At 33.7% G+C, this 23,381-nt stretch overlaps 1 protein-coding gene across 1 annotated transcript; it reads right to left on the bottom strand.

Annotated features, from left to right (window-relative positions):
• Window positions 1–652: 652 nt before the first annotated feature.
• LOC117328093 (macoilin-1-like) lies at window positions 653–23,365 on the bottom strand. Its single transcript, XM_033885447.1, has 12 exons — window positions 23,169–23,365; window positions 20,293–20,434; window positions 14,358–14,484; window positions 12,091–12,220; window positions 10,806–10,872; window positions 10,235–10,337; window positions 8,262–8,634; window positions 7,199–7,357; window positions 6,600–6,782; window positions 4,820–4,940; window positions 4,372–4,546; window positions 653–3,548 (listed from the first exon to the last, which is right to left on the bottom strand). Exons 1-12 carry the CDS (start codon window positions 23,246–23,248, stop codon window positions 3,319–3,321), a joined length of 1,890 nt encoding a protein of 629 aa, XP_033741338.1. The 5' UTR covers window positions 23,249–23,365; the 3' UTR covers window positions 653–3,318.
• Window positions 23,366–23,381: the final 16 nt, after the last annotated feature.

The following is a 23,381-nucleotide window of genomic DNA, read 5'->3' as shown; positions in this document are numbered from 1 at the left end:
TCTTGCTCATCATACTCCATTATCCTTTGTTGCTCGTACTGGTGTTGCTCGTCATACTCTATTATCCAGTGTTGCTCATCCTCAGCTATCTGGTGTTGCTCGTCATACTCCACTAGCTGGTGTTGCTCGTCCCCACTATCCGTTGTTGCTCATACTTCAGTATCATCTGTTGCTCGTACTCCACTATCTGGTGTTGCTCATTATACTCCACTAGCTGGTGTTGCTCGTCATACTCCAATATCCGGTGTTGCTCGTCTCCACTATCCGTTGTTGCTCATACTTCAGTATCATCTGTTGCTCGTACTCCACTATCTGGTGTTGCTCGTCATACTCCACTAGCTGGTGTTGCTCGTCATACTCCAATATCCGGTGTTGCTCGTCCCCACTATCCGTTGTTGCTCATACTTCAGTATCATCTGTTGCTCATACTCCACTATCTGGTGTTGCTTTTTTTTCATATTAGATACTGAAATTTGACCTCAACTACATAGTTGTTTTGAATCTAATTCTGTCTAGTTATCAACTATGGATTAAATCCTGGAGTATCTACAACTTCAACATGTACTGTCTCCAATTTTTTTTTCCTGCTTAGAAACATACTTGGATATGAAAGACATCTTAATTGAAACACCAACAGAAGACAGAAACACAATTAAAATTGCTAGCTTTTAATCTTGGCAGCAAGATAGGGCACTTTTTGTAGTAATACCTTTCTTTTCTTACTTTTTTCACTTTAAACAGCAAAAAAAGCAGCCCTCTATGAGACTAATGTCTGTTGAAAAGCCTTCCAGTACAATATAGACTTACTTGTCATGCATTGGCTCTAGGCCTAGTAATACAATGACTGACAATGTCATTACCATCATGTTTCTCATCAAGTTACTATAACAATAAATGTGTTAACACACAAAAACTAGTACATCAAGCAAAAACATACCACAGATGTATACCATGGGATTACAAAACAATACCTAATAAGCATTTATAGTGAATGGACATTTGCCTTCAAAGTAGCCTAATTATAAGAAATGTTTTGATGCATAAACATCAAAAACAAATCTTACTATTATGATAGTATGTGTTTAAAGAGTGGAAAATTGAAGTTTGAAAGCCGGTGTTAGTGTGAATTAAATTTGTTTTTTCCTTCATCAAAAATAAAATCTGCTTGACAAGTTCTGCAGTTTTGTACTCTTAAACATGTCTTTTAAATAATTCATAAACAATTCAGAACTTAAACATATTAGTTAAAATATTGTTAAAGCTACAAAAATAAGTATGTTAGTTGAACATTACTTTAACCCTAAACCCTCAGTAAAACCAGGAAGAAAGGCTAAATGAATGCAAGCTGTGGCAAAATTAACAGTGAAATGTAGTGCCAACATGTGCTCAACTACAAATACTGTAGTGAAAATTGGCCAGGAATAGGCTAAACATTGCCTAACAAGTAATTTTTTACTGATTTGTGTATCATAATAATGTTACATTATTAATCTGATTCAAAGCTAAATACCTTATACAGTTACTCAATTCTCACTTCAAAACTAAAATAAAACACCAATTTCAGCAGTAATGCTCAGTGAGAAGCCAGCAATGTATTGATTGAAATTTGTGATTTTATAAACTCCTAGCTTTGTATGTACAGAATTATAACAAAAGTTCTGTGGTTCTTCCATACTTTAAAATCAATACATAAATGGTATTAAATTCTGAACTTATTAAAATTATTTTAAAAAGTTACACTACATATTAATATGTCAGCATAAACTGTCAAAGAACAAACTACCCTGGTAGTATGAACACAAAATACTGAACAATATAAAAACAATATCAAAGTTTACCTCTACAGTACAAGATATTTTATCAGGAGCACAAAAGAACAGAAATCTTTCCCCCAAACCACCTAATCCGACTTCATCCATCCCCCAAAGAAATAAAGGGCGACATCTGATAGTTACTGCCAGAGATACTGTTTCTCAAAAGTTAAATTTGTACATTGAATAAATTTGAAGGGGGAAAAACAGCTTTTAAACTGAAATGAACAATTTATTTTGTAGAACTAAAGTGGTACATGTACTAACCATGTGTAATTTGCTGGTAAATGTGAAATAAAATAGCTGCTCTGAATGTAGTCTTCATGTGTCTATAGTATTATTGTATATAACAAATGTCTTCACATAACCTCATTGAATCAATAACACAAAAACATTAAAGGAATCCAATAGTGCATCAGATACAGATGTTGCACAATAAATGACATTTACATTGTCAATTAAAGAATTGCATTTCTTGGGGAAAATAAAAAGTTCTGTGAGAGCAGTAAAAGGAATCAAAATATGCCAAACACTTTTTGAGAATTTATCTGTGGATAAAAATCTAAGTACTAATTTTACCATTTAGAAAATTATATGTATGATGGCCTGAATAAGGTGTGTCTTGCTAAAGTAAGACTTTAAAGATTAATCCACAGATCAATTAATTGAAATGAATGCATTTATCTTCAAATCAACATATGCATCTTTTACCTTTGGTCAAAAAATTGGAATTATTCTGCATATAATTTCTTAGCTCTGAGAGAAACCTCTATCAAGTAGGGCAGTTTAAAGTTGATATAATATCGTATGGTAAACACCTGTAGAACAGCTTTCAGAACATTATTAAACATATAACAATCTGATCAGTCACACATACAGTTTAAACATGAATGTTTAGCCTTACAAAGGTAAATACAACCAGTATTTGGAATTGATGAGAATCCATTTTAAATTATAAAACTTCAGCTTTAATAAACAAAATCTCACAAGCTTTGCATGTGTTTCCATGCAAATACGAGACAGATTTCTCTCAAATCTTTAATATAAATATGGCAGTATTGACATAGTGACATCTGTAGGGAATCTTCCCCTTTACAAGCCATTGTACTTTTCCTAGGTCAAAATAGCATGCACTCTTAACAAGCTGAATAGATTGGAGATAACCAAACATACAAATGTATATCTTAAATACTGCTACGATTGTAGTATAAACTATTTAGTGTAACAACATAAAGTATGTGGGAGGCAGTCGGCATTATGAAGACTAAAATATGAAATGTCCATACAAGGCAGCATTACCTGCCTAACCAAACGTCCATGAAGAAGCCTCCATCAGTTTTAGAGTTCTCAAAAATTTCAAATTATCACAACTTTTGTAAACAATAAGAATTTTCACCAACATTGAACAACAATAAATTGTTATTAAAGAAATAAAGTTGCAAGAATTTGAATGTTTAAAGAACTGCCATAACCTTAATGCAGGTTTCAGTAAGAGTGGCTTTGTTATTTAGATACTGGTAGTTTTAGGCGTGTAATCTGTGGCGTGAGGGTTGAGGTTGGATTTGATAACCATGCTGTTGTCCTTCTTGTAGTTTGATGAGTATAATGGTGAAGTTGAGGTTGTTTCCATACCACATCCATTCACTGTTGTGGAGGAAGGCATCATGTTTATGGCCATTGCCTCTGTCACCTTTGACTTCAAATCTGCAACTTCTTTATCTTTTTCAGCTACTAAATCTGTAAAAGTAAAACATGTTATATGTGTACAATTCGCATCAATTGATCCCGGAATATTCATATCATCTAATAGATGATTTGTGACTATGATCACGTCAGGGTATACGTATTGGGCCAACCATCACTGCACCATTGAAGTACGAATGTGGCACAGTAGTATAAGCAATTGGTATTTCTAGATAGGTGCTTAGGTGCTGTAGATTACAAGTTTGAGGCCCAGTCAGGGCACCAGTCATACAATTGTCTTCCTTTGTCATTTGTGTTACTTTGTTATAAAGATATAGAGGATATCTTACAGTGTCTTCAGTAATACCAAATATATTTCACGAGTTGGGCTTATATTTTGATATTTTTCACGAGTGAAAAATATCAAAATATTAGGCAAGCGAGTGAAATTTATTTGGTATTACTGAAGAATGTAGATACTGTTAGTTATTCTACTTATTACATTTTATAGCAAAATATACCGAGGCAGCTCTAATCTCTCCCAGAACTCGGAGGCCCCTGTCAACGACTCACAAATGTACGCCAAATCATGACGTTATGTATTCAATCTTGCATTATGATGTCATATGACATGACGGAGAGCAAATCTTAATTTTTCACTAGTGAAAATATCAGAAAAAGTGATATTTTTCAATCACTTTTCATAGAATAAGTATGTGGTATTCATTTTACCTATATCTACCAGTCACAAAGTTACTAATGTAAGAGTATACACATTATTCATATACACCTACATATGAGCAAAGTCCAGAATGGGACCAATCGGTGAAACTAAGTGCAACTCCAAAAGGCACCAGGACAACTGTGGAGGACTTACTTTTGAGTATTTCTATCTGTCTCTTGGCTTCCCCTAATGCTGAGAACAAGTCCAGCTTGATCCTTGTTTCTGCACTCAAGCTGTTTTCTAGATGTGTATTTTTATCCTGCATGGCTGACAGAGCAGACATTAGCACATCCGTTTCTGTCTGTGCCTCTTTATATTGATGAAGGGACTAAAATTAGAATACAGGTTTTCAATACAACTATTGACATTTCATCACAGCACACTAGCTCATTATCACAAGTACCATCTTCCAAATTCACTGTCCTAAATGACATCAATATTCTATCACAACAATATCATTGATGGACCTTGTCAAACAAATAACCAAAGTAACAGTAGCTGCTTACATTATGTAACTAAACTGAATTACTTATAATATTTATGTGTGAATGAAGATTTGAAATAACCTTGCAAAATGAATAATAAAGACTTTTATAATCACCTGATTCTCATATTCTAGCTGTCGAAATTGTTCTTCACGAACTTTGAGGTTTTGTTTGAGCAGTTTAATATCATTCTCAATATTTTTCTGTCTGGCTTTGCAGGACTCTGTGCATTCACCCCTGAAATGATATGAATGATCTCATTAGTATATTCTTTCACTCAGCACAATAGACTTACCAATTTGACATTTGACCCAATAACATTTAGTAGTTTACCTTTCATCACGTCCTTTCTTTGAGTATATATAACCATCTTTGGTAATATGTCATCACAAAATGTTTATAGGTAAAAAGATTTTACCTTTACCTTTGGTCAGTTCTCTTGTCATTAAGATTATATTAACTAGTACACCATTCATAAGTGAACATTGAGCCTTGACTTTATCCAAACCTGCATGTACACATAATATTTGGGACAGCCTGATTAAAATCATCTGACATTGGCTTTGTTTGTTATGTACCTAAGTAAGTTATGAAGTGTTGGACAGTGTTCATGCATGTGCTTAAAGTATTAGTGAGAACACAACTGATACTATAATTTCTTAAATGTACATTATAGCAATAGCCGTAGTCCTTCTTCTTTCAAACATATTTGCTTCTTGACCACCTGTTTAATAATCTATAAATTCCATCATGTACTCCTAGTTGGGTATTTACAAGGCAAATTCATTCTAGATTGCTTGAACATTATCAATACATGTATATAGTACTTTCAAACAGAATCTGTACAGTTTGCTTACTGGATTAATCACCCTGTGAACAGCCAGGATTATACTGAACAACATATGGGAAATGAGGAATATCCCTTCTCAGAAAGGACTTACATAGGCTTAGTCTGATGTCCAATCCATATGACATATTGCATTGGAAGTAAATAAAAGTTTGTTGAAATTTGTAATACAATCACTTGTAAGGCTCAAATTGGTTGGTTAAAGTCAGTATTACTTGGTTCGTTCTTAGCTAGGTTAGTTCGATATACTCTTTAAGTCCGTCAAAGTTGTCTATAGTCAATCTACGTAAGTCGCGCCCCTTTGGTCGCTGGTCAAATTCTGTCTCATGATTCTTTGTCGATCGTCTTAATCTTTCTCCCTACTCACTGTTAGCCCATTTGTATATATCTATACAGCTTGTAGCCCCAAGGTCAAGTATGTATCATTAGTATTTTATTACCATCAACGTACAGCCATTCGGCAAAGCCATTCATAGCTTTAGCCTATCGTGTCCCGAGTCATGTCTAGCTTTATTGTATTTATAGAATCTTCAGTGGACATTGGCGGGCATTAGCTGTCACTATGCTATCATTGTTAAAAATCTAACCGTATTGTTATCCAGTTATACCTACTCATCTTCGGTCCCTTATATAACAAGTTTTTGCTGTCTGGTGTAATACCTATAGACTAATTATAATTAGAATCCTTAACCTATGGACTAATAAGAATCCTTTAACTACTTAAATCTTCAAGTTATTTTGTTACAAACTGAAACTGGAAACATATGGGAGGCTTGTCACATGCAATCCAGAGCAAGTAGTGTAAAGTGTGTTTCTTGCCCAAGGACACAACCATGATAGCACAGACTGGTCGGTTTCTCAGCTTCCTGAAATACAGAAACTGAATGGGTGGAGCATCAAACCTCGCACCTCCGATCTTCGTTTTGAGATTACATTGCCAGCACTCTAACAGACTAAGCTATGACAGCCCCTAAACATATATATATAATATGTAGAGTATTTATGCTTTATAATTAAATTGAACAGCACACAAGAGTATATAGACATACCTGGCTGCTGCTGCCATGGCAACTGCCCGAGCTGCAGCTGCCTCCTCTGCCTTTTTAGCTTTCCGTTCTGAAGTTAATTGTAATTCTATTCCTGCTCTGCCTTTCCTTTCCTCATTGAGTTTCTTTTCTAGTAAGATAATGCTCTGTTTGTCTTGCTGCCTGCTTGTGACAAGATTATGGAGTCTGAAAAAAATGGTAATATTCTTATCAAAACATACTCTTTATTCTATCCAAATCTCAATTGCATTCTGTGGTATTTAAATCTTAAAACACATTTTATCAATGAATATCAATACTTTGAATGTTCCCAACCTACACTTCTATCCTCTATACCCTTCACCATCTCAAGTCAAAACTGAATTCAAAGACCTTATGTTTCTAAATACAAAAATAATGCCCTTGCCTCTGACAATACAATGCTATTGTGACTAAATATACTTTAAGTGACATCAAATGAAGAATACCCTTGTTTTATTACAGAACGGTGATAAGTCACGGTATACAGATACACTATAGCTGAAAAAAGAAGTGGCTGAGCGAAACTGCAGAAAATACATTAAACTTTTCATCGTCAATATTGTGTTTACTGAAATACATACTTATTTTGAAGACTTTCATTATCTTCCTGTAACTGGTAAAGTTCGGATCTCATGGATTTTTCACCACCCATAAAAGAGCCTATCTGTGTTCGAAGTTCCTGTTCACAATTTCGACTTGTCTGGAGGTCTACTTTCATTTTTTTAATATCGCTCTCCAGTCTGCAAATAAAATCAATATGGTATGAAACAAGTTTAATGAATAATATGCATCATACAAATATTAAATATGCACACACTATTATACGATATTTAATGGTTCTAAGCACAGATCCAATCAGAATCTTTGCACTAACTATTATATGATATTCAATAGGGCAAAGTTTATATCTGACCTGTTTATCATATATTGAAAATAATACCAATAGTAAATAAATCCTGAGGTAAAATGCTATTAAAAATTGTGTGAAATTCTTCTTTCAGTCTGACAGGATTTTATTTAATCTATTATATAGAATAGTTAGTACAAACTACAACTCTCAAAACCTAAAATGACACAGGAACCGCAGAGAACTTAAATGTGAGATATTAGAAAGATCCATGTAATGTACATTATTTGAAATACAACGTACAAAGTGTTTTTACTCTCCAAATCCAAGATGAACATCCATACACAATTTCTGGTCAGCTTAAAAATAGAACTCTGCTATACATTCTTAAAAAACATCACTTGTGCTGCAAGCTATAGATATAGCTACCTTTTGGTCATCTTTATGGTATTATGTTCCAAATTGCAATGTACAAAAGGCATCTACGGAACATTCAGATAGATGTTCCTGTTGTTTTTTTTTTTTTTTTTTTTTTGAGAAATATGCACATGTCTAACCAACCTTAGCTTTCAGAATCCAAGATGTCTGTTGGTCATGTAATTAGTTTCTAATAAATCTCACATTGCAAAGTGCAGGAATAAGGCACCATAGCAAATATATGAGAAATTTCAAGATGATCCTTTTCTGGGATAATAAAACTTGTCCGAAGGATAGATGATAGACCAAGGATGAAGGGCAATCTGTGAAGTAATGGTGGCCTAATCTATATGCCATAAGGAATTACTTTGATTTCTTACCTTAAAATGACTTCATCTTTGTTATTACTAAATGTAGCTGGTGGAGCCTCTTTGTTATAATTTTTGCCTTTTTTGTTGCTTTCCTTGCTTGTATTCAGCTTACTGACTTGTGTCTTGCTAATACTATTTGATGATCTGAATTTACTCTGTTGGTCATTGGATATATTGTCAGCAATTTCATCAAAGCTATTGACATCTGCTTTGGACGAATTCTTTGGTAAACTTTGCTCTATAAATTCTATGTTGTCATCTTCATTCTCATCTACGACTTTGTTTGGGCGCTTTATTTCTTTTTCATCATCGTGTCTGCCCGACTTTTTCCCACCTGCCACACCATTTGAGATTACATCCTCCTCTGATTTTGATGGTAAAGCTGAAAACGCAAATATTTTTACTGTCACAATTTTTAACTCATAGTTGCTGTTTCATCATGATCACTTCCCCTTAATATTCAAATATGTTAACATGCAGAATGTCCCCAAACACCAATACACTAATCCTGTATAGAATATCCCCATGGCCCCCACTAATACACTGTAATCCTGTGTAGTACGTCCCTACAGCCCCCACAAACAAATACATTGTAATCCTGTATAGAATATCCCCATGGCCCCCACTAATACACTGTAATCCTGTGTAGTACGTCCCTACAGCCCCCACAAACAAATACATTGTAATCCTGTATAGAATGTCCCTATGGCCCACACCAACAAATACATTGTAATCCTGTGTAGTACGTCCCTACAGCCCCCACAAACAAATACATTGTAATCCTGTATAGAATGTCCCTATGGCCCACACTAACAAATAGATTGTAATCCTGTGTAGTACATCCATACATCCCACACACACTAATACATTTTAATCTTGTATAGAATGTCCCTATGGTCCACACAAACAAATACATTGTAATCTTGTATAGAATGTCCTTACGGCCCACACACAATAACACACTATTTTCAAAAATCCTGTGTAGTACATCCCTACAGCCCCAACACACTAATACATTGCAATCCTGTGTAGTACGTCCCTACGGCCCACACACATTAAAACATTGTAATCCTGTATATAATGTCCCTGTGGCCCACACAAACAAATACATTGTAATCCTGTGTAGTACATCCCTACAGCCCACACACACCAATACACTGTAATCCTGTATAGAATGTCCTTACTGCCCATAAGCACTAATACGCTGTTATCCTGTATCAGGATAACAGAAAATCATACAATTACTGTGTAAACAAGAGGCCCAATGGGCCTGTATCGCTCACCTGGTTATACAGCAACTTTGAAGTTGATCTAGGTCATTTCAGTAGAAACTATGCTGATTACCACTTTATTCAAATATCAGAGTAGACTAGGTTTATTCAAGTCAATAATTTTTTTAATCTTTCATTCCAGCACGCCATTTGCCTAATATCAGGGCTCTTGGCTATGGAAAAATCATCCAGTAAAGAATTAAGCAAATCTGACTCATGTGACCTTGAATATAGGTCAAGGTCTTTCATTTAAACAAGCTCTGCAGCCCTTCACCCAAGCATGCTACAGGCCTAATATCAAGTCACTGGGCCTTTTGGTTATAGAGAAGAAGTTGTTTAAAGATTTTAGCCAATTTGACCCTGTGACCTTGAATGTAGATCAAGGTCATTCATTTGAACTTTGTAGCCATTCACCACAGCATGCTACAGGACCAATATCAGGTCTTTGTGCCTCATGGATATTCAGAAGAAGTTGTTTAAAGGAAAAAGTTGACACCTGACAGCCGGACGGATGGACAACGTACGCCACACCACGACACCAATCCCAGCCATATAGGAATGCTTTCTACCAAATTTGGTTAAATTCTGATCTGTGGTCACTTGTTGATGGATAGACGCTGGACATCACAGTATGGCATAAGCTGACCTTGGTCTTGATTAGTGACATCATATGCCACTGTTCAACCTTCCTCTCCTCACCTAAGAACTTACCTTTTTGCTTTTCAATATACTGGCTTTGCAGCTCTGGTGGCAGAGCCTTCTGTATTAAATTTATATAAAAGTCATTCTGTCTCTGTACTTCTTTCTGTTTTCTCTGTAAAAAATAAAAATGTACATAACTAATTGAATTATCAAAACATTTGCTATCATAATTATTATGAATTTATCATATTGTGTGTAAAGTTGCATGTAGATGTACACAAAGTTTCAGAAATAAATGGATAAGAAATGATCATGACATGACAACACTAAAATTCTATATATTTAGGGTAATTGTGACCTTGATTTTTACCCTAGAATGTGAACTCAGATGATATTTTTGCATGCAAAGAAGCATTAATATACAGATCAAAAACAGAGTCTAGTGAAAGGATGTAACCAATGCTACATGGTATCCAATAGCATGTATACTGACAACAGTATGGTATAATAAAATACTTCACCTACATGTATATAATTTAGGTAGAGATTAAAGAAAAAATAGTAAATACAGAACAATATAAAATATATTTACCATTAACGAAAAAATAGTAAATACAGAACATTATCAAAATATACTTACCAATCTCATTTTGTATGATATGTAACTTTTAAATCCAAAACCTAAAGTGACAACTGGATAACCAATACTGAAAGTAAAATATAATTATATTATTATTCATAGTTCTGTCATTCATGGTAGACATAAATGTGAGGTTTAATTTTCAGTCAATGCTAATATGGAGTCATAAAATAAAAACTTTCTTACTTAAGACAATTTTCAGCAAATTACAGTCCACATCCGATGTGAAGTTATAAGCCAAAAATGCACAGATAATAAATTTGTTTAGGAACAAAAGTCAAGACAAATTGTTTTTCTTCAATGTAGGTCAAAGGTCAAAATGTAGGTCAGAGTGACTTTCTTTTGATACATGACACACTGCCTCACCTAGCTGAACGTTTGCCCTTAGAATGAATTCCAGTGACAAATAATGTTAGAGATACAGTCTGGAGATTTTTTTCTTTGATGTAGGTCTAGGTCAAAATAGGTCTCAGTGACTTGTTTTAGTACATGCCACACTGCCTCATAGGTGAAACCATGTACTAGCGCATGTGACAAGTACTGTGGGAAATGAAACTTTGACAAACTTTGACTTTGATGTAGGTCAAAGGTCAAAATGTAAGTCAGAGTGACTTAGTTTTGGTACATGAAACACTAAACATTACCTATTAGTTGAAGTCATCATTCCTTAAGTATAAAGTTCTAGTGACAAAAAGTGTAGGAGACAGCCCCGACCAGATAAAGTGCAGACACAACATAACATCACAGAATATAGGAGCTAAAAGCTGAGCACATTTATCATAACGCTCCTTGTGTATGAGAAAGATAATGACATTGGATCTGATCTAAACTGAACAACATCAATACTGATTGTTATATCACTGTAAATCATATACATGTTCTCTTTAGTGACTGGTAATGTATTCCTGTAATGATGTTAGCTGACAGGCACTATCATGGCACTTTATTAGGATGTAAAATGATTAGTTTTAACCAGCCGTTTTTACTCAATTATCTAAAATCTATACTGTGTCTTTATTGTAAATTGAAGAACAAGCATTGCCCATTATAGACATTAAAATCTCTGTAAATGGTAATGGTTATTGAACGAAACTTTCAATAAAAAATTTCTATTTTGTTGCAATAAATCTGCCGATGCATTTGTATCTTCTATGTTTTTTCTAGTTTTTTTTTTATTACAGTTAAATGAATTGTTTATTATTTTGAAGATATTTTCTACAGATAATGAGTTTACAATATTTGATTTCAATTTGAGTAAAGATGTGATATCAACAGCAATTCTTACCAATGAGCAGCGAATGGTCTACAGAGATCTAAATTAAATGGTAAACTTTTGAACTCCCTCAGTCTGACAGAAGCCTCTATGTATACAAACAGCAACCATAGTGATACTGTAGGAAGACAAATTCCTCTTTCTGCAAAATAAAAAGTAATGACTCTATACAGTTATGCATGTAAAAAGGAGTTGATGCCCTACCTGGGCTTTCTACAGAAATTTCTGAATATAATCAAATCAAATTTTAAAGGTATGAAAATGTAAACATGTTTTGATATTACTAAAAACTGACCGGGAAAAAAGACATTAATATGCTGTCCGTGTTTTGAAACTTTAAAAATTTGTATTAAAAAATCTTTTTAGCAAATGCAGATTTTTGTCAGTACAATGTATTTGGAATTTTGGATGGTCTTTAATTGATATCAGAAGTAGGGAGCGGCCTCTTCCAGTCTTCCATAAAAATATACAGCATACATAGGCCTGTATCCATCAATTACAAGAATAATACACCCTCTTGGAAAATAGCAAATTGGATGAATTCTTCATTTACAATGACATTGCACTGAATTAATACTTCAAGTTTGCATTATAAAATTCAGAGAAAATAGCCATGAGACATGGATTTCAAGCTTTACCAATTCCAAATTATAATTACTACGCAGTCCTTTCAAATTGTGGTATGACAATAATTAAAGCAGACAAAGTTAAAATATTTTGGATATTAAGCAAACTTATAATTAAGGGTCCTCATTTTAAATATACTTAAAATGTAAGATTGTACATAAATAACAAATGAAATGCCTACATACAGAGAAATGAATTATTTCATTTTACAGTATATGTAATTCCAATCTAAATTAGACACTTTTTGGAAACTGAATAGTATACTATATTTTCGCTTTGATTAATCTAATATTCTACTATCAAATTTAACTATATTTTTGCTTTGATTAAGCTAATATTCTACTATCAAATTTAACATGATCTACCTGTTGTTGAGATTAGTAGAAAGAAATCAAAACTGTTTTTTCTTCTTTTCAAACTGATATGAAATTAGCCAGTTGAATTATCTTTTTCACATGTATCATTATGGAAGAAGCTTTGTTTGTCAAGTCATCTTTCTTCAGGTAATGAACTTCAAAACTGTTTTCCTTATACTTTTGGAACCAAAATTACAAAATTAAAATGTATACATTCATATATCAAATACACAAAGTTGCTTCACAGAGAGAATAACCCCAGAAGTCACAGAGTAAAATTAAGACATTCTAATATATTTGGATATTTAATTAAATTCAATGGACAGCCCTTTTATTTGTATATAAGATACATACATGTGTATGTAAGTTAAAGTTTCATAAAAGTATTGGGGTAGTTTACCAAGCTACTGTGCAGGAAACCATCAACAAATCAAATTAATCACATGTTCAATTGTGTTCAAATTGTGCACAAGTTTTATGAAAATAGAATAATTTATCATCTTGAGTAAACTGAACTATGGAAGATGACATGACACATAAAAAATCTGAGACATAAGTTTTCAGTAACCTGTATTAATTCCTGATGAAGCAGATGATGGATATATCTTCTATCCATTGAAATAAATGTTAGGTGATAAACACGGCTTGTGCAATTCCCAATTTACTGGTAATGCCAATATGGTCATTATTTATATTAATTAGATACTAGAAAACAACATGGATGGCAATGCATCCTGGTTTTTGTACAACAATCTCGTCTCTAATTATAGAGATGAATGTGTTGCCGCTGGTTACTGTTAGGAGCACTACTGTGCTGACCTTTTCACCTTAGGTTTATCCAAAGAAATCAATGACAATCCGGGGCCTTTCTGCTGCATGTTCTACAGATGTTGCCTACACTATAATTCGATTGATTTTAGCAGACAAATATGTCTCTTAGTGGCCTCAACAACAGAGATTGAGTGAAGACCACACATGTAATCCAGTATGTTCAAAAGTAACACAAGGTTTCAAATTACACTTATCTTTTGGGACTGATGATTATGACGTGTACTATAGCATACTTTGAAGTTATGCAACACCTGTATTCCTCCGATTTCATTGGATTCACAGGACATACTACTAATATTACTAAATTATGCATAAATCAAGACGAACAGCCTGATAAACAGATCAATTGTATATATCTAACTGATTAAACTGTATTAATACATGTATTCAATAATGCAAATGTAGCTACATAGAAAAGCAGGTCATATCTTTGAATTTATTCAACGAGTATCAATCATAGCTTACCTGTATGCCATACATATTGTACCCAAACATATGTACTGGCCGCAAAGAATAGCCACTGTACAGGAATAAAGAGGTAGCAAATGACATCTGAAGTTACTGCGATACACACAAAGAACACTGAAAAAGCCTGCAAAGAAAAACAAAACAACATGAACTCCATTGGTAAAAAACCTGGAGATATCTAACAAATAATCTAACAGTACAGTATTTTCCTTACAATTAACCTAGATGCCTTCTAAATTTATTTAAAATGAATGAGAAACAGTTCAAAATATCTTTAGGCTTTGTAGATGAAGAACTAAACATCTTTAGGCCTTAAAGATGAAGGAGAAACAGTACAAATCTATAGCCCCTTTTGCCATATCATTCCCCTTCAAGTTTCAATTCAACTCCCAACAAAATAAGATATTATATGTTCTTTTACAATGTACCTATAGCTAGCTACATTGTACTGTACATGCATACCTAACTCAAGTGATTCAGATTGGACTATTCATCACATTATTTTTCAAATTTTGTGTGCAAGTTTGTATTTCCCCCACTATTTTGTATACTTTGTGGGCTTTTAGGAGTTTGCAACTACAAATTTTAAAGCACATCATTATTGGAAATGCAAATAAAATGCATCATATCAAACACTAATTAGGTGATTTATTTGCATTATGAAGCTATTGCAACTCTGGCTGTGTTTGACCAAGTTAAAAATAGAATAGAGGAGAATTAGATTTACATCATCTACCCCTACACTTAAATTTTTTTTTAGACACATAGATATATACTTAGTTGAGTAACAAAGCTATATGTTTTGTAATGTCATCCAGATGCTGATTTTATGGTTACACCAAAGATGTTTTCAGTGTTCTTATAAGACCACTTGAGTCCTCTGAATGAGAATATGAGGTTTGTTATAATGTAAAGCATACAGTGCACTTAATAATTTTCTTTCAACATAACTTGGATGGCTAGTTAGATAAAAGCGCTGGGTATTGGTGCCAATTTTTAAATGCAATATATTGCAAAAGCCCAATGATCACAATTAAACAGTTATATATGTGTGCAAGCTATAAATTATTTATTTTACCTACAAAATACTGGTACACTAGCTTAGTGTTTCCGTTAATCATAAAGGAAAATCAACACTGTAAATCTATTTCATAACCAAAAGAATTTAGACAACAATTGGAATTTTTATAGGTATATATATCCTAGTATGCAACTAGTCTGATAACATGATGCTGAAATACTTGGTTATTGAGAAGAAACTTATAATTATATGGGTCATAAGATTACTATAAACAATATACTGCACTGTTTACATTTATAATGCAGAATATCAATTTTTATCTGTATGTACATGTACATGTGTGCACATGATTTATCGTTCCACTCTAGGATAAATTCTTTATTAAGAAGATCTATTGACCCCTGCAACCATGAAAGTAGGTTTATTTGAGCAAATCATATCTTTTTAACATCATCAAAGCATACTACAACCAATATGATGACCTTATTGGCTCCTTGGTTATTGAGAATTTGTTTAAATTGTATAAAAGATTTTTATCACATTTGATCCCTAGCCTGTGACTTGAATGTAGGACAACATGCATATGGTCATTAGATAGCCATTTATCCAAGCATAGCTATATATAGCTAATTAGCTACAGTTACATATACTGCCCTAATAATATCATGACCTTGGGCTTTTTGAGACTTTTCAGGAAAAAAATGTGATGATGAATTGATTTTGCATTTTACCATGCATGACCATGGGGGGGCTTGGCTGAGAGGTTTTCCTTCTAAAACATGTACGTGTGGATTTACTATCATAAGGTACATCATTTTTATTTTACTCCATTTTCTCCAACAATAATAACAACCAACAAAAACATTTAACGGATACATTTATCAGGACAAACTAATAAAACGAAATATAAAATCAAACACAATACAGGGCATCCAGTAGGATTAAAATCTCAAGAGTCAGTGACCCTCAGCTCTGAAATCCTGAGAGTCAAATCAAAATCCTGAGAGTCAAAATGTGAAATTCTCAAACTTGACGGTTAATCGTTTCCAAATGCAAACTGATAAAAATGTCTTTTTTCAAAAATTATATTCAAAAGAATTTAGTTCATCTTAATTTATTATCTAATATGTGTTTTTATTAAATAAATAAAAGTATTTTTAAAATTTACACTTTTCTTTTAATTATACAATGTATTTTTTTTGTTTGAATTAAGTACAATTAAAACATAATTATTTTTTTTTATTTAATTTGAATAACTGAAATAAATTTCTTTTAACAAAAAGACTTGTATCACAGTTTTCTTGCTGAAATTATGTTTAAATGTGTTACATTGGTTAAGCATAATTTGTAAAACCATCTTTTTATTTTTTTTTATCTTTTTTTTAATCTGCTCAGCCTCTAGAGGTAATTTTTGTATGCTAATCCTGTTATCATATTTGCCGCCAAAATGTAACATGAATGATTTACGCTTCCCACCCTTTCAAATGAACTGCAGATCGAGGTCATGTAAGGTTATTCAGGTTAACAACAAAATGGCTGTCGCCTGTGTTGGCATGCTGCAAACTAGGCCTGCTTACGATCTCATTCTTGTTATGTACATACTTAGAAGTTATCAAAAACATATGTTACATTTATTTGTTGGGATGGGACTCTTCTATAGCTTACTTATTTCAATCATTTAAATGTTATTGCTTAGAACAAAGTGCAGATCGGCCACTACAGGTAGGTACAGTGGATACTTCACCTGTGCCCCAATTTGGCAATCAGCAGCAACAGTTGGATTAGTCACAGTTGAGTGGCTCTTTTAATTGACTCCTTGGGGTATTCTACTAATTAGTGTCTCTGACCATAGCAAATATACCCTTTGTTAAGCCTGGGTATTGGACAACACATAGACTAATTACAGTGGTGGTCAAAATGTGAAGCATCAGATTGACGCATGGCATGCAAAAGTCGTGCGTCAAATTAAATTTTGCTACGTCTTTGACCCGAGGTCTCGGGTTAATGGATGCCCTGACAATATCCGGAAAAGTTACTTCCCCCTAGACTATAAATGTTATAGGTAGATATCGAACGACCAGTATATCATGTACATAACACATCATCATGTATTATCATCTGACAATCATGTAGACATGATATGGCTGCCAGTTTTGGGACACTACATGTACATTTCCCAAGTCTTTCATTCAACCACAACTGTGCTTGTTGGCATATTCATTAGTCCAGGTTAGGATATGACAAAATATTTCATCATAGAAGAGTGTAAGAAAAGTTAAATGTCCTGCACATCTTTGATTGAAATTCTGATTTCTTGTATACTTTAAGTGACACAAATCCTGTTGCTATTCAACATTGACCTATACAAGAAAAAGATAATAATGTTCTCTTCACTAAATATGTTGCTCACAAAAACACTATTAAATAGCATAACAACTGATAATATTTTTGAGCAAGAGTTTGAAAATTAACAAGACTGGTAGAGCGAGGATGATGAAGGTAAAAGTAAAAGCAACTTCAATTTCAATCCTAGTAGAGTAAGGATGTTGAACATCTATTTATAGTAGCAGATCAAGACTATCAGCAATTTTTACCCGAGGAGACTAAAACCTAAATTTGCCCAAAGTATGATGGTTGCAAGTAAAATGGGGTAAGACTTAAGCTTCCAGGACTGTGAGAAAATTAATGAAGTTTGTAGAGCAAGAACATTAGAAATCTAGTTATATTACCGGTAACAATAATTAATGGACTCAATTTTGGTCCCAGGTGGGTGAAACCTTGTACAAAGGATGATCCCTCAATTTTAAGCCCAGGTGGGTGAAACCTTAACTTAAGCAACAAGTGATGGCTGTACAAGTGTATTAAATTTCTGATCAAGACAATCAGGTAATTAATGAAAGTTGGTAGAGAGAGGATGTTGACAATCTATTTATAGTAGCACTGACCTCAATTAGACCCCAGGTGGCTGAAATTCAATTTCCTACAAAAATGACAGTTGTAAAGAGTATGGTATGAAGTTTCAGGAAAATTAGGTCATTATTGAAGTTGGCAGACCATTGACCTAAAAATTTTAATTGTAACATCATTGACCTCATTTTTTACCACTAATGGTTGAAATGCCAACTTGTAAAGAGATGATAGAATTGCATTGTGAGTCAGTGCATGAAGATTCAGGAAAAATGGTATCATTAATGAAGTCTTTAGAGTGAGGATGGTGAAACTCTATCACAGTAACAATGACCAATTTTTTAAACAAAGTGGTTAAAACACAAACTTGTACAGAGATATGATGGTAATTGTGAGTAAGTGTAAGAAGTTTCAGGAAAATTGGATCATTAATAAAGTTGGTAGTAGACGATCAATTAATAGCATACATCAGTGGCTTCATTTGACTCCATGTGATTGAAATGCAAACTCGTACAAAAGATGATGGCTGTAAGTGTATGAGGTTTAAGAATAATTGGACCGCTATGAAGTCGGTAGAGATCCCTTGCCAGCTCGCCACGAGGGAATGACAAATCATCAACATTATTTAGTCATAGGGCTAGCTTCTTCACATGGAAGTTTCTCAGACTCTTTGTTTCTGTTACACATATATATATATATATAAATATCATATATTAACAAAAATATATTGAATGATGGAATCTATACCCTAATGATGATACAGGAGATCCCAGAAGGGTCTTGGCACCCACCAATGAATGATCTTTATTGGTTCTATTTCAGACTGATCTTCTCTCTACTTTTCACTTCTTTCTTTTTTTTCTCTTACTAATCTGATAATATCCCTCCAGTACTTTTCAAGAAATAGTGATAACAAACTTCAATTATCAAAATCCAAGATGGCCGTCTGTCAGCCATTTTGCTTTTCTGATCCAAAATCTAAATTCATAAGGCACAACTAAGGACCAAGACACCTACACATGAAGTTTGAGGAATATCCCTCAAGAACTTTTAAAGAAAGAGTGATGACAAACATCGATTCTTAAAATCCTTGATGGACATCTATCAGCCATTTAGTGGTTTTTTTATCAAAAATCCAAATTCAATTGGCATAACTGGGGACCAAGGGGAACATCCCCTACACATAAAGTTTCAGAAATACTACTAGACATATAGTGAAGACAAACTTCAATTCTCAAAATCCAAGATTGCCACCTGTGGGCCATTTTATTTTTTCTGATCAAAAATCTTACTTCAAATGGCACAACTAGGGACCAAGAGGAACCTACACATGAAGTTTGAGGAATATCCCTCTGGTACTTTTCATAAAATAATGATAACAAGGATTGTTTACGGACCATTTGAATAGCCCATTATCTAATGATGGTGGGCTAATAATGCGAGAATCAATACCAGAGCCAGAACTCTTTTATAATTTCAATCAAAACCAGGAAATTACCCACTGATGACAGGTAATCTCTAACTTTCCCACATCATCATGAACCAATATGAATGTCTATGGATGAACTCAATGCAGTGTCGTCCAGCCAGTAGAGTCTTTTCCAGATACATAGATGTTTAATTTGTTATTTCTGTTTCTGCTCCTACTTGCCATCTTCATGTTCCTACTCAACAAAGTCTGGCTGATGATCATGAAGAAATCATGAGAAGAGGTGAGTAATGGTATACAGTGGACCCTTATATGAAACAACCATCTAAAATGACCTTGATTTTGCCAATGACCTTATGTATACGCTTTCATACTCGGTAGCAGCTGCAAGACAAGACTAGCCATGCTCTCATAACCATAGGCAAAAGTGAAATGAAGGTGAAGTATGTATACCCCACCAATTTCAATACATTACAACAATAATGTAGTAAATTCAATTGGAATTAACACATTCAAATTCTAAATAACACAAAAAGTAATGACTTTACCAAATAATAAATAGATACAATACGTACCAATCCTTGGTATTTGAATGAATCATACACACTCCTGACTAGAAGCCAAAATGGCCACAGGTACTCAAAACGAAATTCCAAGATGAAATCTGCCATCAGCACAAGGGCCCAAACCATTAGAAACTTCAGGTACAGAAAAGTGCTGCAAAGTAATAAAGCGAAAAATTTCAATCTTCTTACTCAAATTGACAAATCGGTTTATTAACAGAACATGTTGTACAATCAAAGATGTACACAGCCTAAGTTTTTTTTTATTTTATATTTATACTATAAGATGTTAATTAGGCCTAGCAAACATCTATTTTATGACCCCTAGTAACATATTTTAACTCTGATAGAAAATTACAGTCGCGTTGTCCGTTGACATTTTGACATCGACGCCAGTACATCAGTCATGGATCATAATCATTAGATTATTTTCAAATAAACAAATAATAACCTTATTTAATAAAATCCTCACGAAAAACGGCAATGTAGTTTGTTACAACCTGCCTTCAATTCCTGGTGATATTTCTTGCGTATTATAGCGACATACAAATGAATATGAAACTGCGAACGGTCGTTGGACTTGTGATGAGTCACGTGACAGCTGAAGTTATCTCGTGGAATGTTCGGGTGCATTTGACTACGTAAATAGGGTTGGTTTTAGGCTTATAATAAATGTTCCTGCATATGAACTCAGGATGAACATATGAGTCTAAGACATGTGGATAGTTTCTCTGTGAATGCATGTAAATTTCCACGACGATCAAACTGATTTTTTTTACTTTCGTTTTCAAGGCAGGATCGAGACAGAACTACGTAATCCTACGCCAACAAAATTGCATATACTGACGAGGAAAATGTTTATATTTATACTCTAAAATAGTCTAGAACATCAAACATTCATTTCAAATAATTGCAGTAAATACGGTTTACATCAGTTGAATCGTGTCAATAACTGCTATCAAAATAGGAACTATATTAGGCTGCGGATGTATATCATTTGTATGACAGAAAAGAGGAATTGTTAGCTGGAAAAAACAAAAGTGTCACTAACAACATTTTCCCATCACGACTATAACGGCAGGTACCAAAGGCATCCTGACGTTAAAAAGTGATCACAGGTAAACATGAACCTATACTACTTCTGTAATGAAATTCCTAGGTCTATGCCCTACATTTAAAATGGTTTAATTTTACCATTTTAAGTAAGTTAGTTAGTGTTAATTATTTCCAATATAATGTATTTTCCTTTCTTCAAAGTGTGTCTGCATTTTAATACTGAAATTGCAAATCCCTATAACCAGAAGATAGTTCATACACATCCATGTACAAAAACCAGTCTGATTATAATGCAACTGACTGTTAGAAAAACAATTTTGTTTATCAGTTATTGGAAAATGGAAAACTGTTTCTTTATAGGTATGTATGTTCAAATAGGTTTGCTATTTTAGAGAAGTGAGTTACAAAACTACAAAATATGCAGCTGACTCTACCTATTGATGACATGATTCTTGCCAAATTTGACAACATAGTGTAACATTATCACTATGGTCATTCTTTTTATAGCTGTCTTGCATTGACTGTCACTTGTTTTGTTCTTTTTTTTTTCTTCTCAAAATATACAACAATGTCAACTTTGTCCATTTTCTTTTTTGAAGATACTTCTTGTTGGACTTTTTTTGCAAGATTGAATCATTGTTTACAGCAAAAGAAGCCAATCAACGTGAAAATAAACCAAAAGGATGTTTTTTTCAGAAATCTGGGGGTATTTGTTTTGTGTATTACACAATACAGCCATAGGCAAAATGGCTGCTCTCGACTTGCGAAAATTGAAAGGAAGAGTTAAAGACAGAGATATCCTGTAAAATAACAATTTTATCATCATAAACAGGTTTTGCCACAGCTATTATTATTCTTATTTATTTAATTTATGACCAATTCTGTCAGTCATGACGCTAACATTGAATTCCTGTGGGGGGAATTGCAGAGGCATGAGAGGGTTATTTAAAGTGGTTGGTGAATTTTTTTCAGTGTCTACCTTTGCATCAATTCTCTGAAAAAAAAGAATCTTTATCATATGGGAAGATGAGAATTGACAATACATCAATATTTTTTGTAATGATAGGTCTACAGTTTGTTTGTTTGTTGTTTGAATGTCAAAATCAAATCAAAATAAAAAGTGCCACCTCAATATTCATTGAAATGTCATTTGTTTAAATCATTAAAACAGATCTGGACTACTAAATTATGATAAAGGGCAGGTATATAACTGTCATGGTGACCATTGTAAGTAATCAGGTGTTGTGTACAAGCTGCATACCACATGTACAATCACAATTTTTAGGATTTTTTAATAAAGTTATTACAATATATCTAAAATAAATCTCAAAAAACTTTTTTAAATCCAATACTACAACATTTACTCTAGGTTCATACTGCTTCAAACACCATGCTATATTGTATTGTGCTGAAATATGGATATCTACACATTAATTAATAGCGATTTGATTACAGCAATGGTCATCATATGAGCATATTCATGAAACTTGCACATCTTTTTTGTCAACTTACAACAAACATGACTGTCAAGCATTATCAGCTTGCTACTCGCGGATTAACGGTAAGACAGCAGCTGATTTCCATGTGATGTTGCAACATGGACCGAATTAATGCAAACGGTCTCGTATAGTGAGAATATTAAGTGTATTTAGGACAAACAACAGTGTAGTGTGGTGCAGGATCGCTGTGGTTATGGTCAGAAAGTCAAAATATTTTAACATACAATACATATTTTGTTGACAGTTTTGGCTTCAGCAGAATATCTGTCAAAATTGTCTCCATATGATAATTTTGCAGTTCAGCTTGCTGCCATATTGAAATGGGGAATGTACCTTCCGTAGAAACCTTCCGTTATTTTGCTTCGCTTTGGAAGGCGTCGTAGCTTGCCGCAGTCAGCATTTCTCCTCTTCATATTTTTCGAGATGTATACCAGCACAGATTTTGTGATCCTCGCATGTATTTGTCCTGTATGACACCACAACAAACTCAAAATTTGTGTATTGTCTTCTGCTCTTGTCAACCTAATGATCGCATGCGCTCTCGAA

This window comes from Pecten maximus, chromosome 5, assembly GCF_902652985.1.
Source record: "Pecten maximus chromosome 5, xPecMax1.1, whole genome shotgun sequence".
Classification (NCBI taxonomy): Eukaryota; Metazoa; Mollusca; class Bivalvia; order Pectinida; family Pectinidae; genus Pecten; species Pecten maximus.
The sequence above is the reverse complement of the archived record's forward strand: the minus strand, read 5'-3'. Positions and strand labels throughout refer to the sequence as shown.

What these genes read in the sequence shown, in the direction of transcription:
- LOC117328093 (XM_033885447.1), bottom strand. Translation starts at nt 23,248, where the DNA reads ATGAAGAGGAGAAATGCTGACTGCGGCAAGCTACGACGCCTTCCAAAG. An exon ending in AAAGATGAAGTCATTTTAAG is followed by an intron (nt 7,358 to 8,261) that starts GTAAGAAATCAA and finishes TTTTATTTGCAG; the next exon opens with ACTGGAGAGCGATATTAAAA. An exon ending in ACAGATAGAAATACTCAAAA is followed by an intron (nt 3,549 to 4,371) that starts GTAAGTCCTCCA and finishes TTACTTTTACAG; the next exon opens with ATTTAGTAGCTGAAAAAGAT.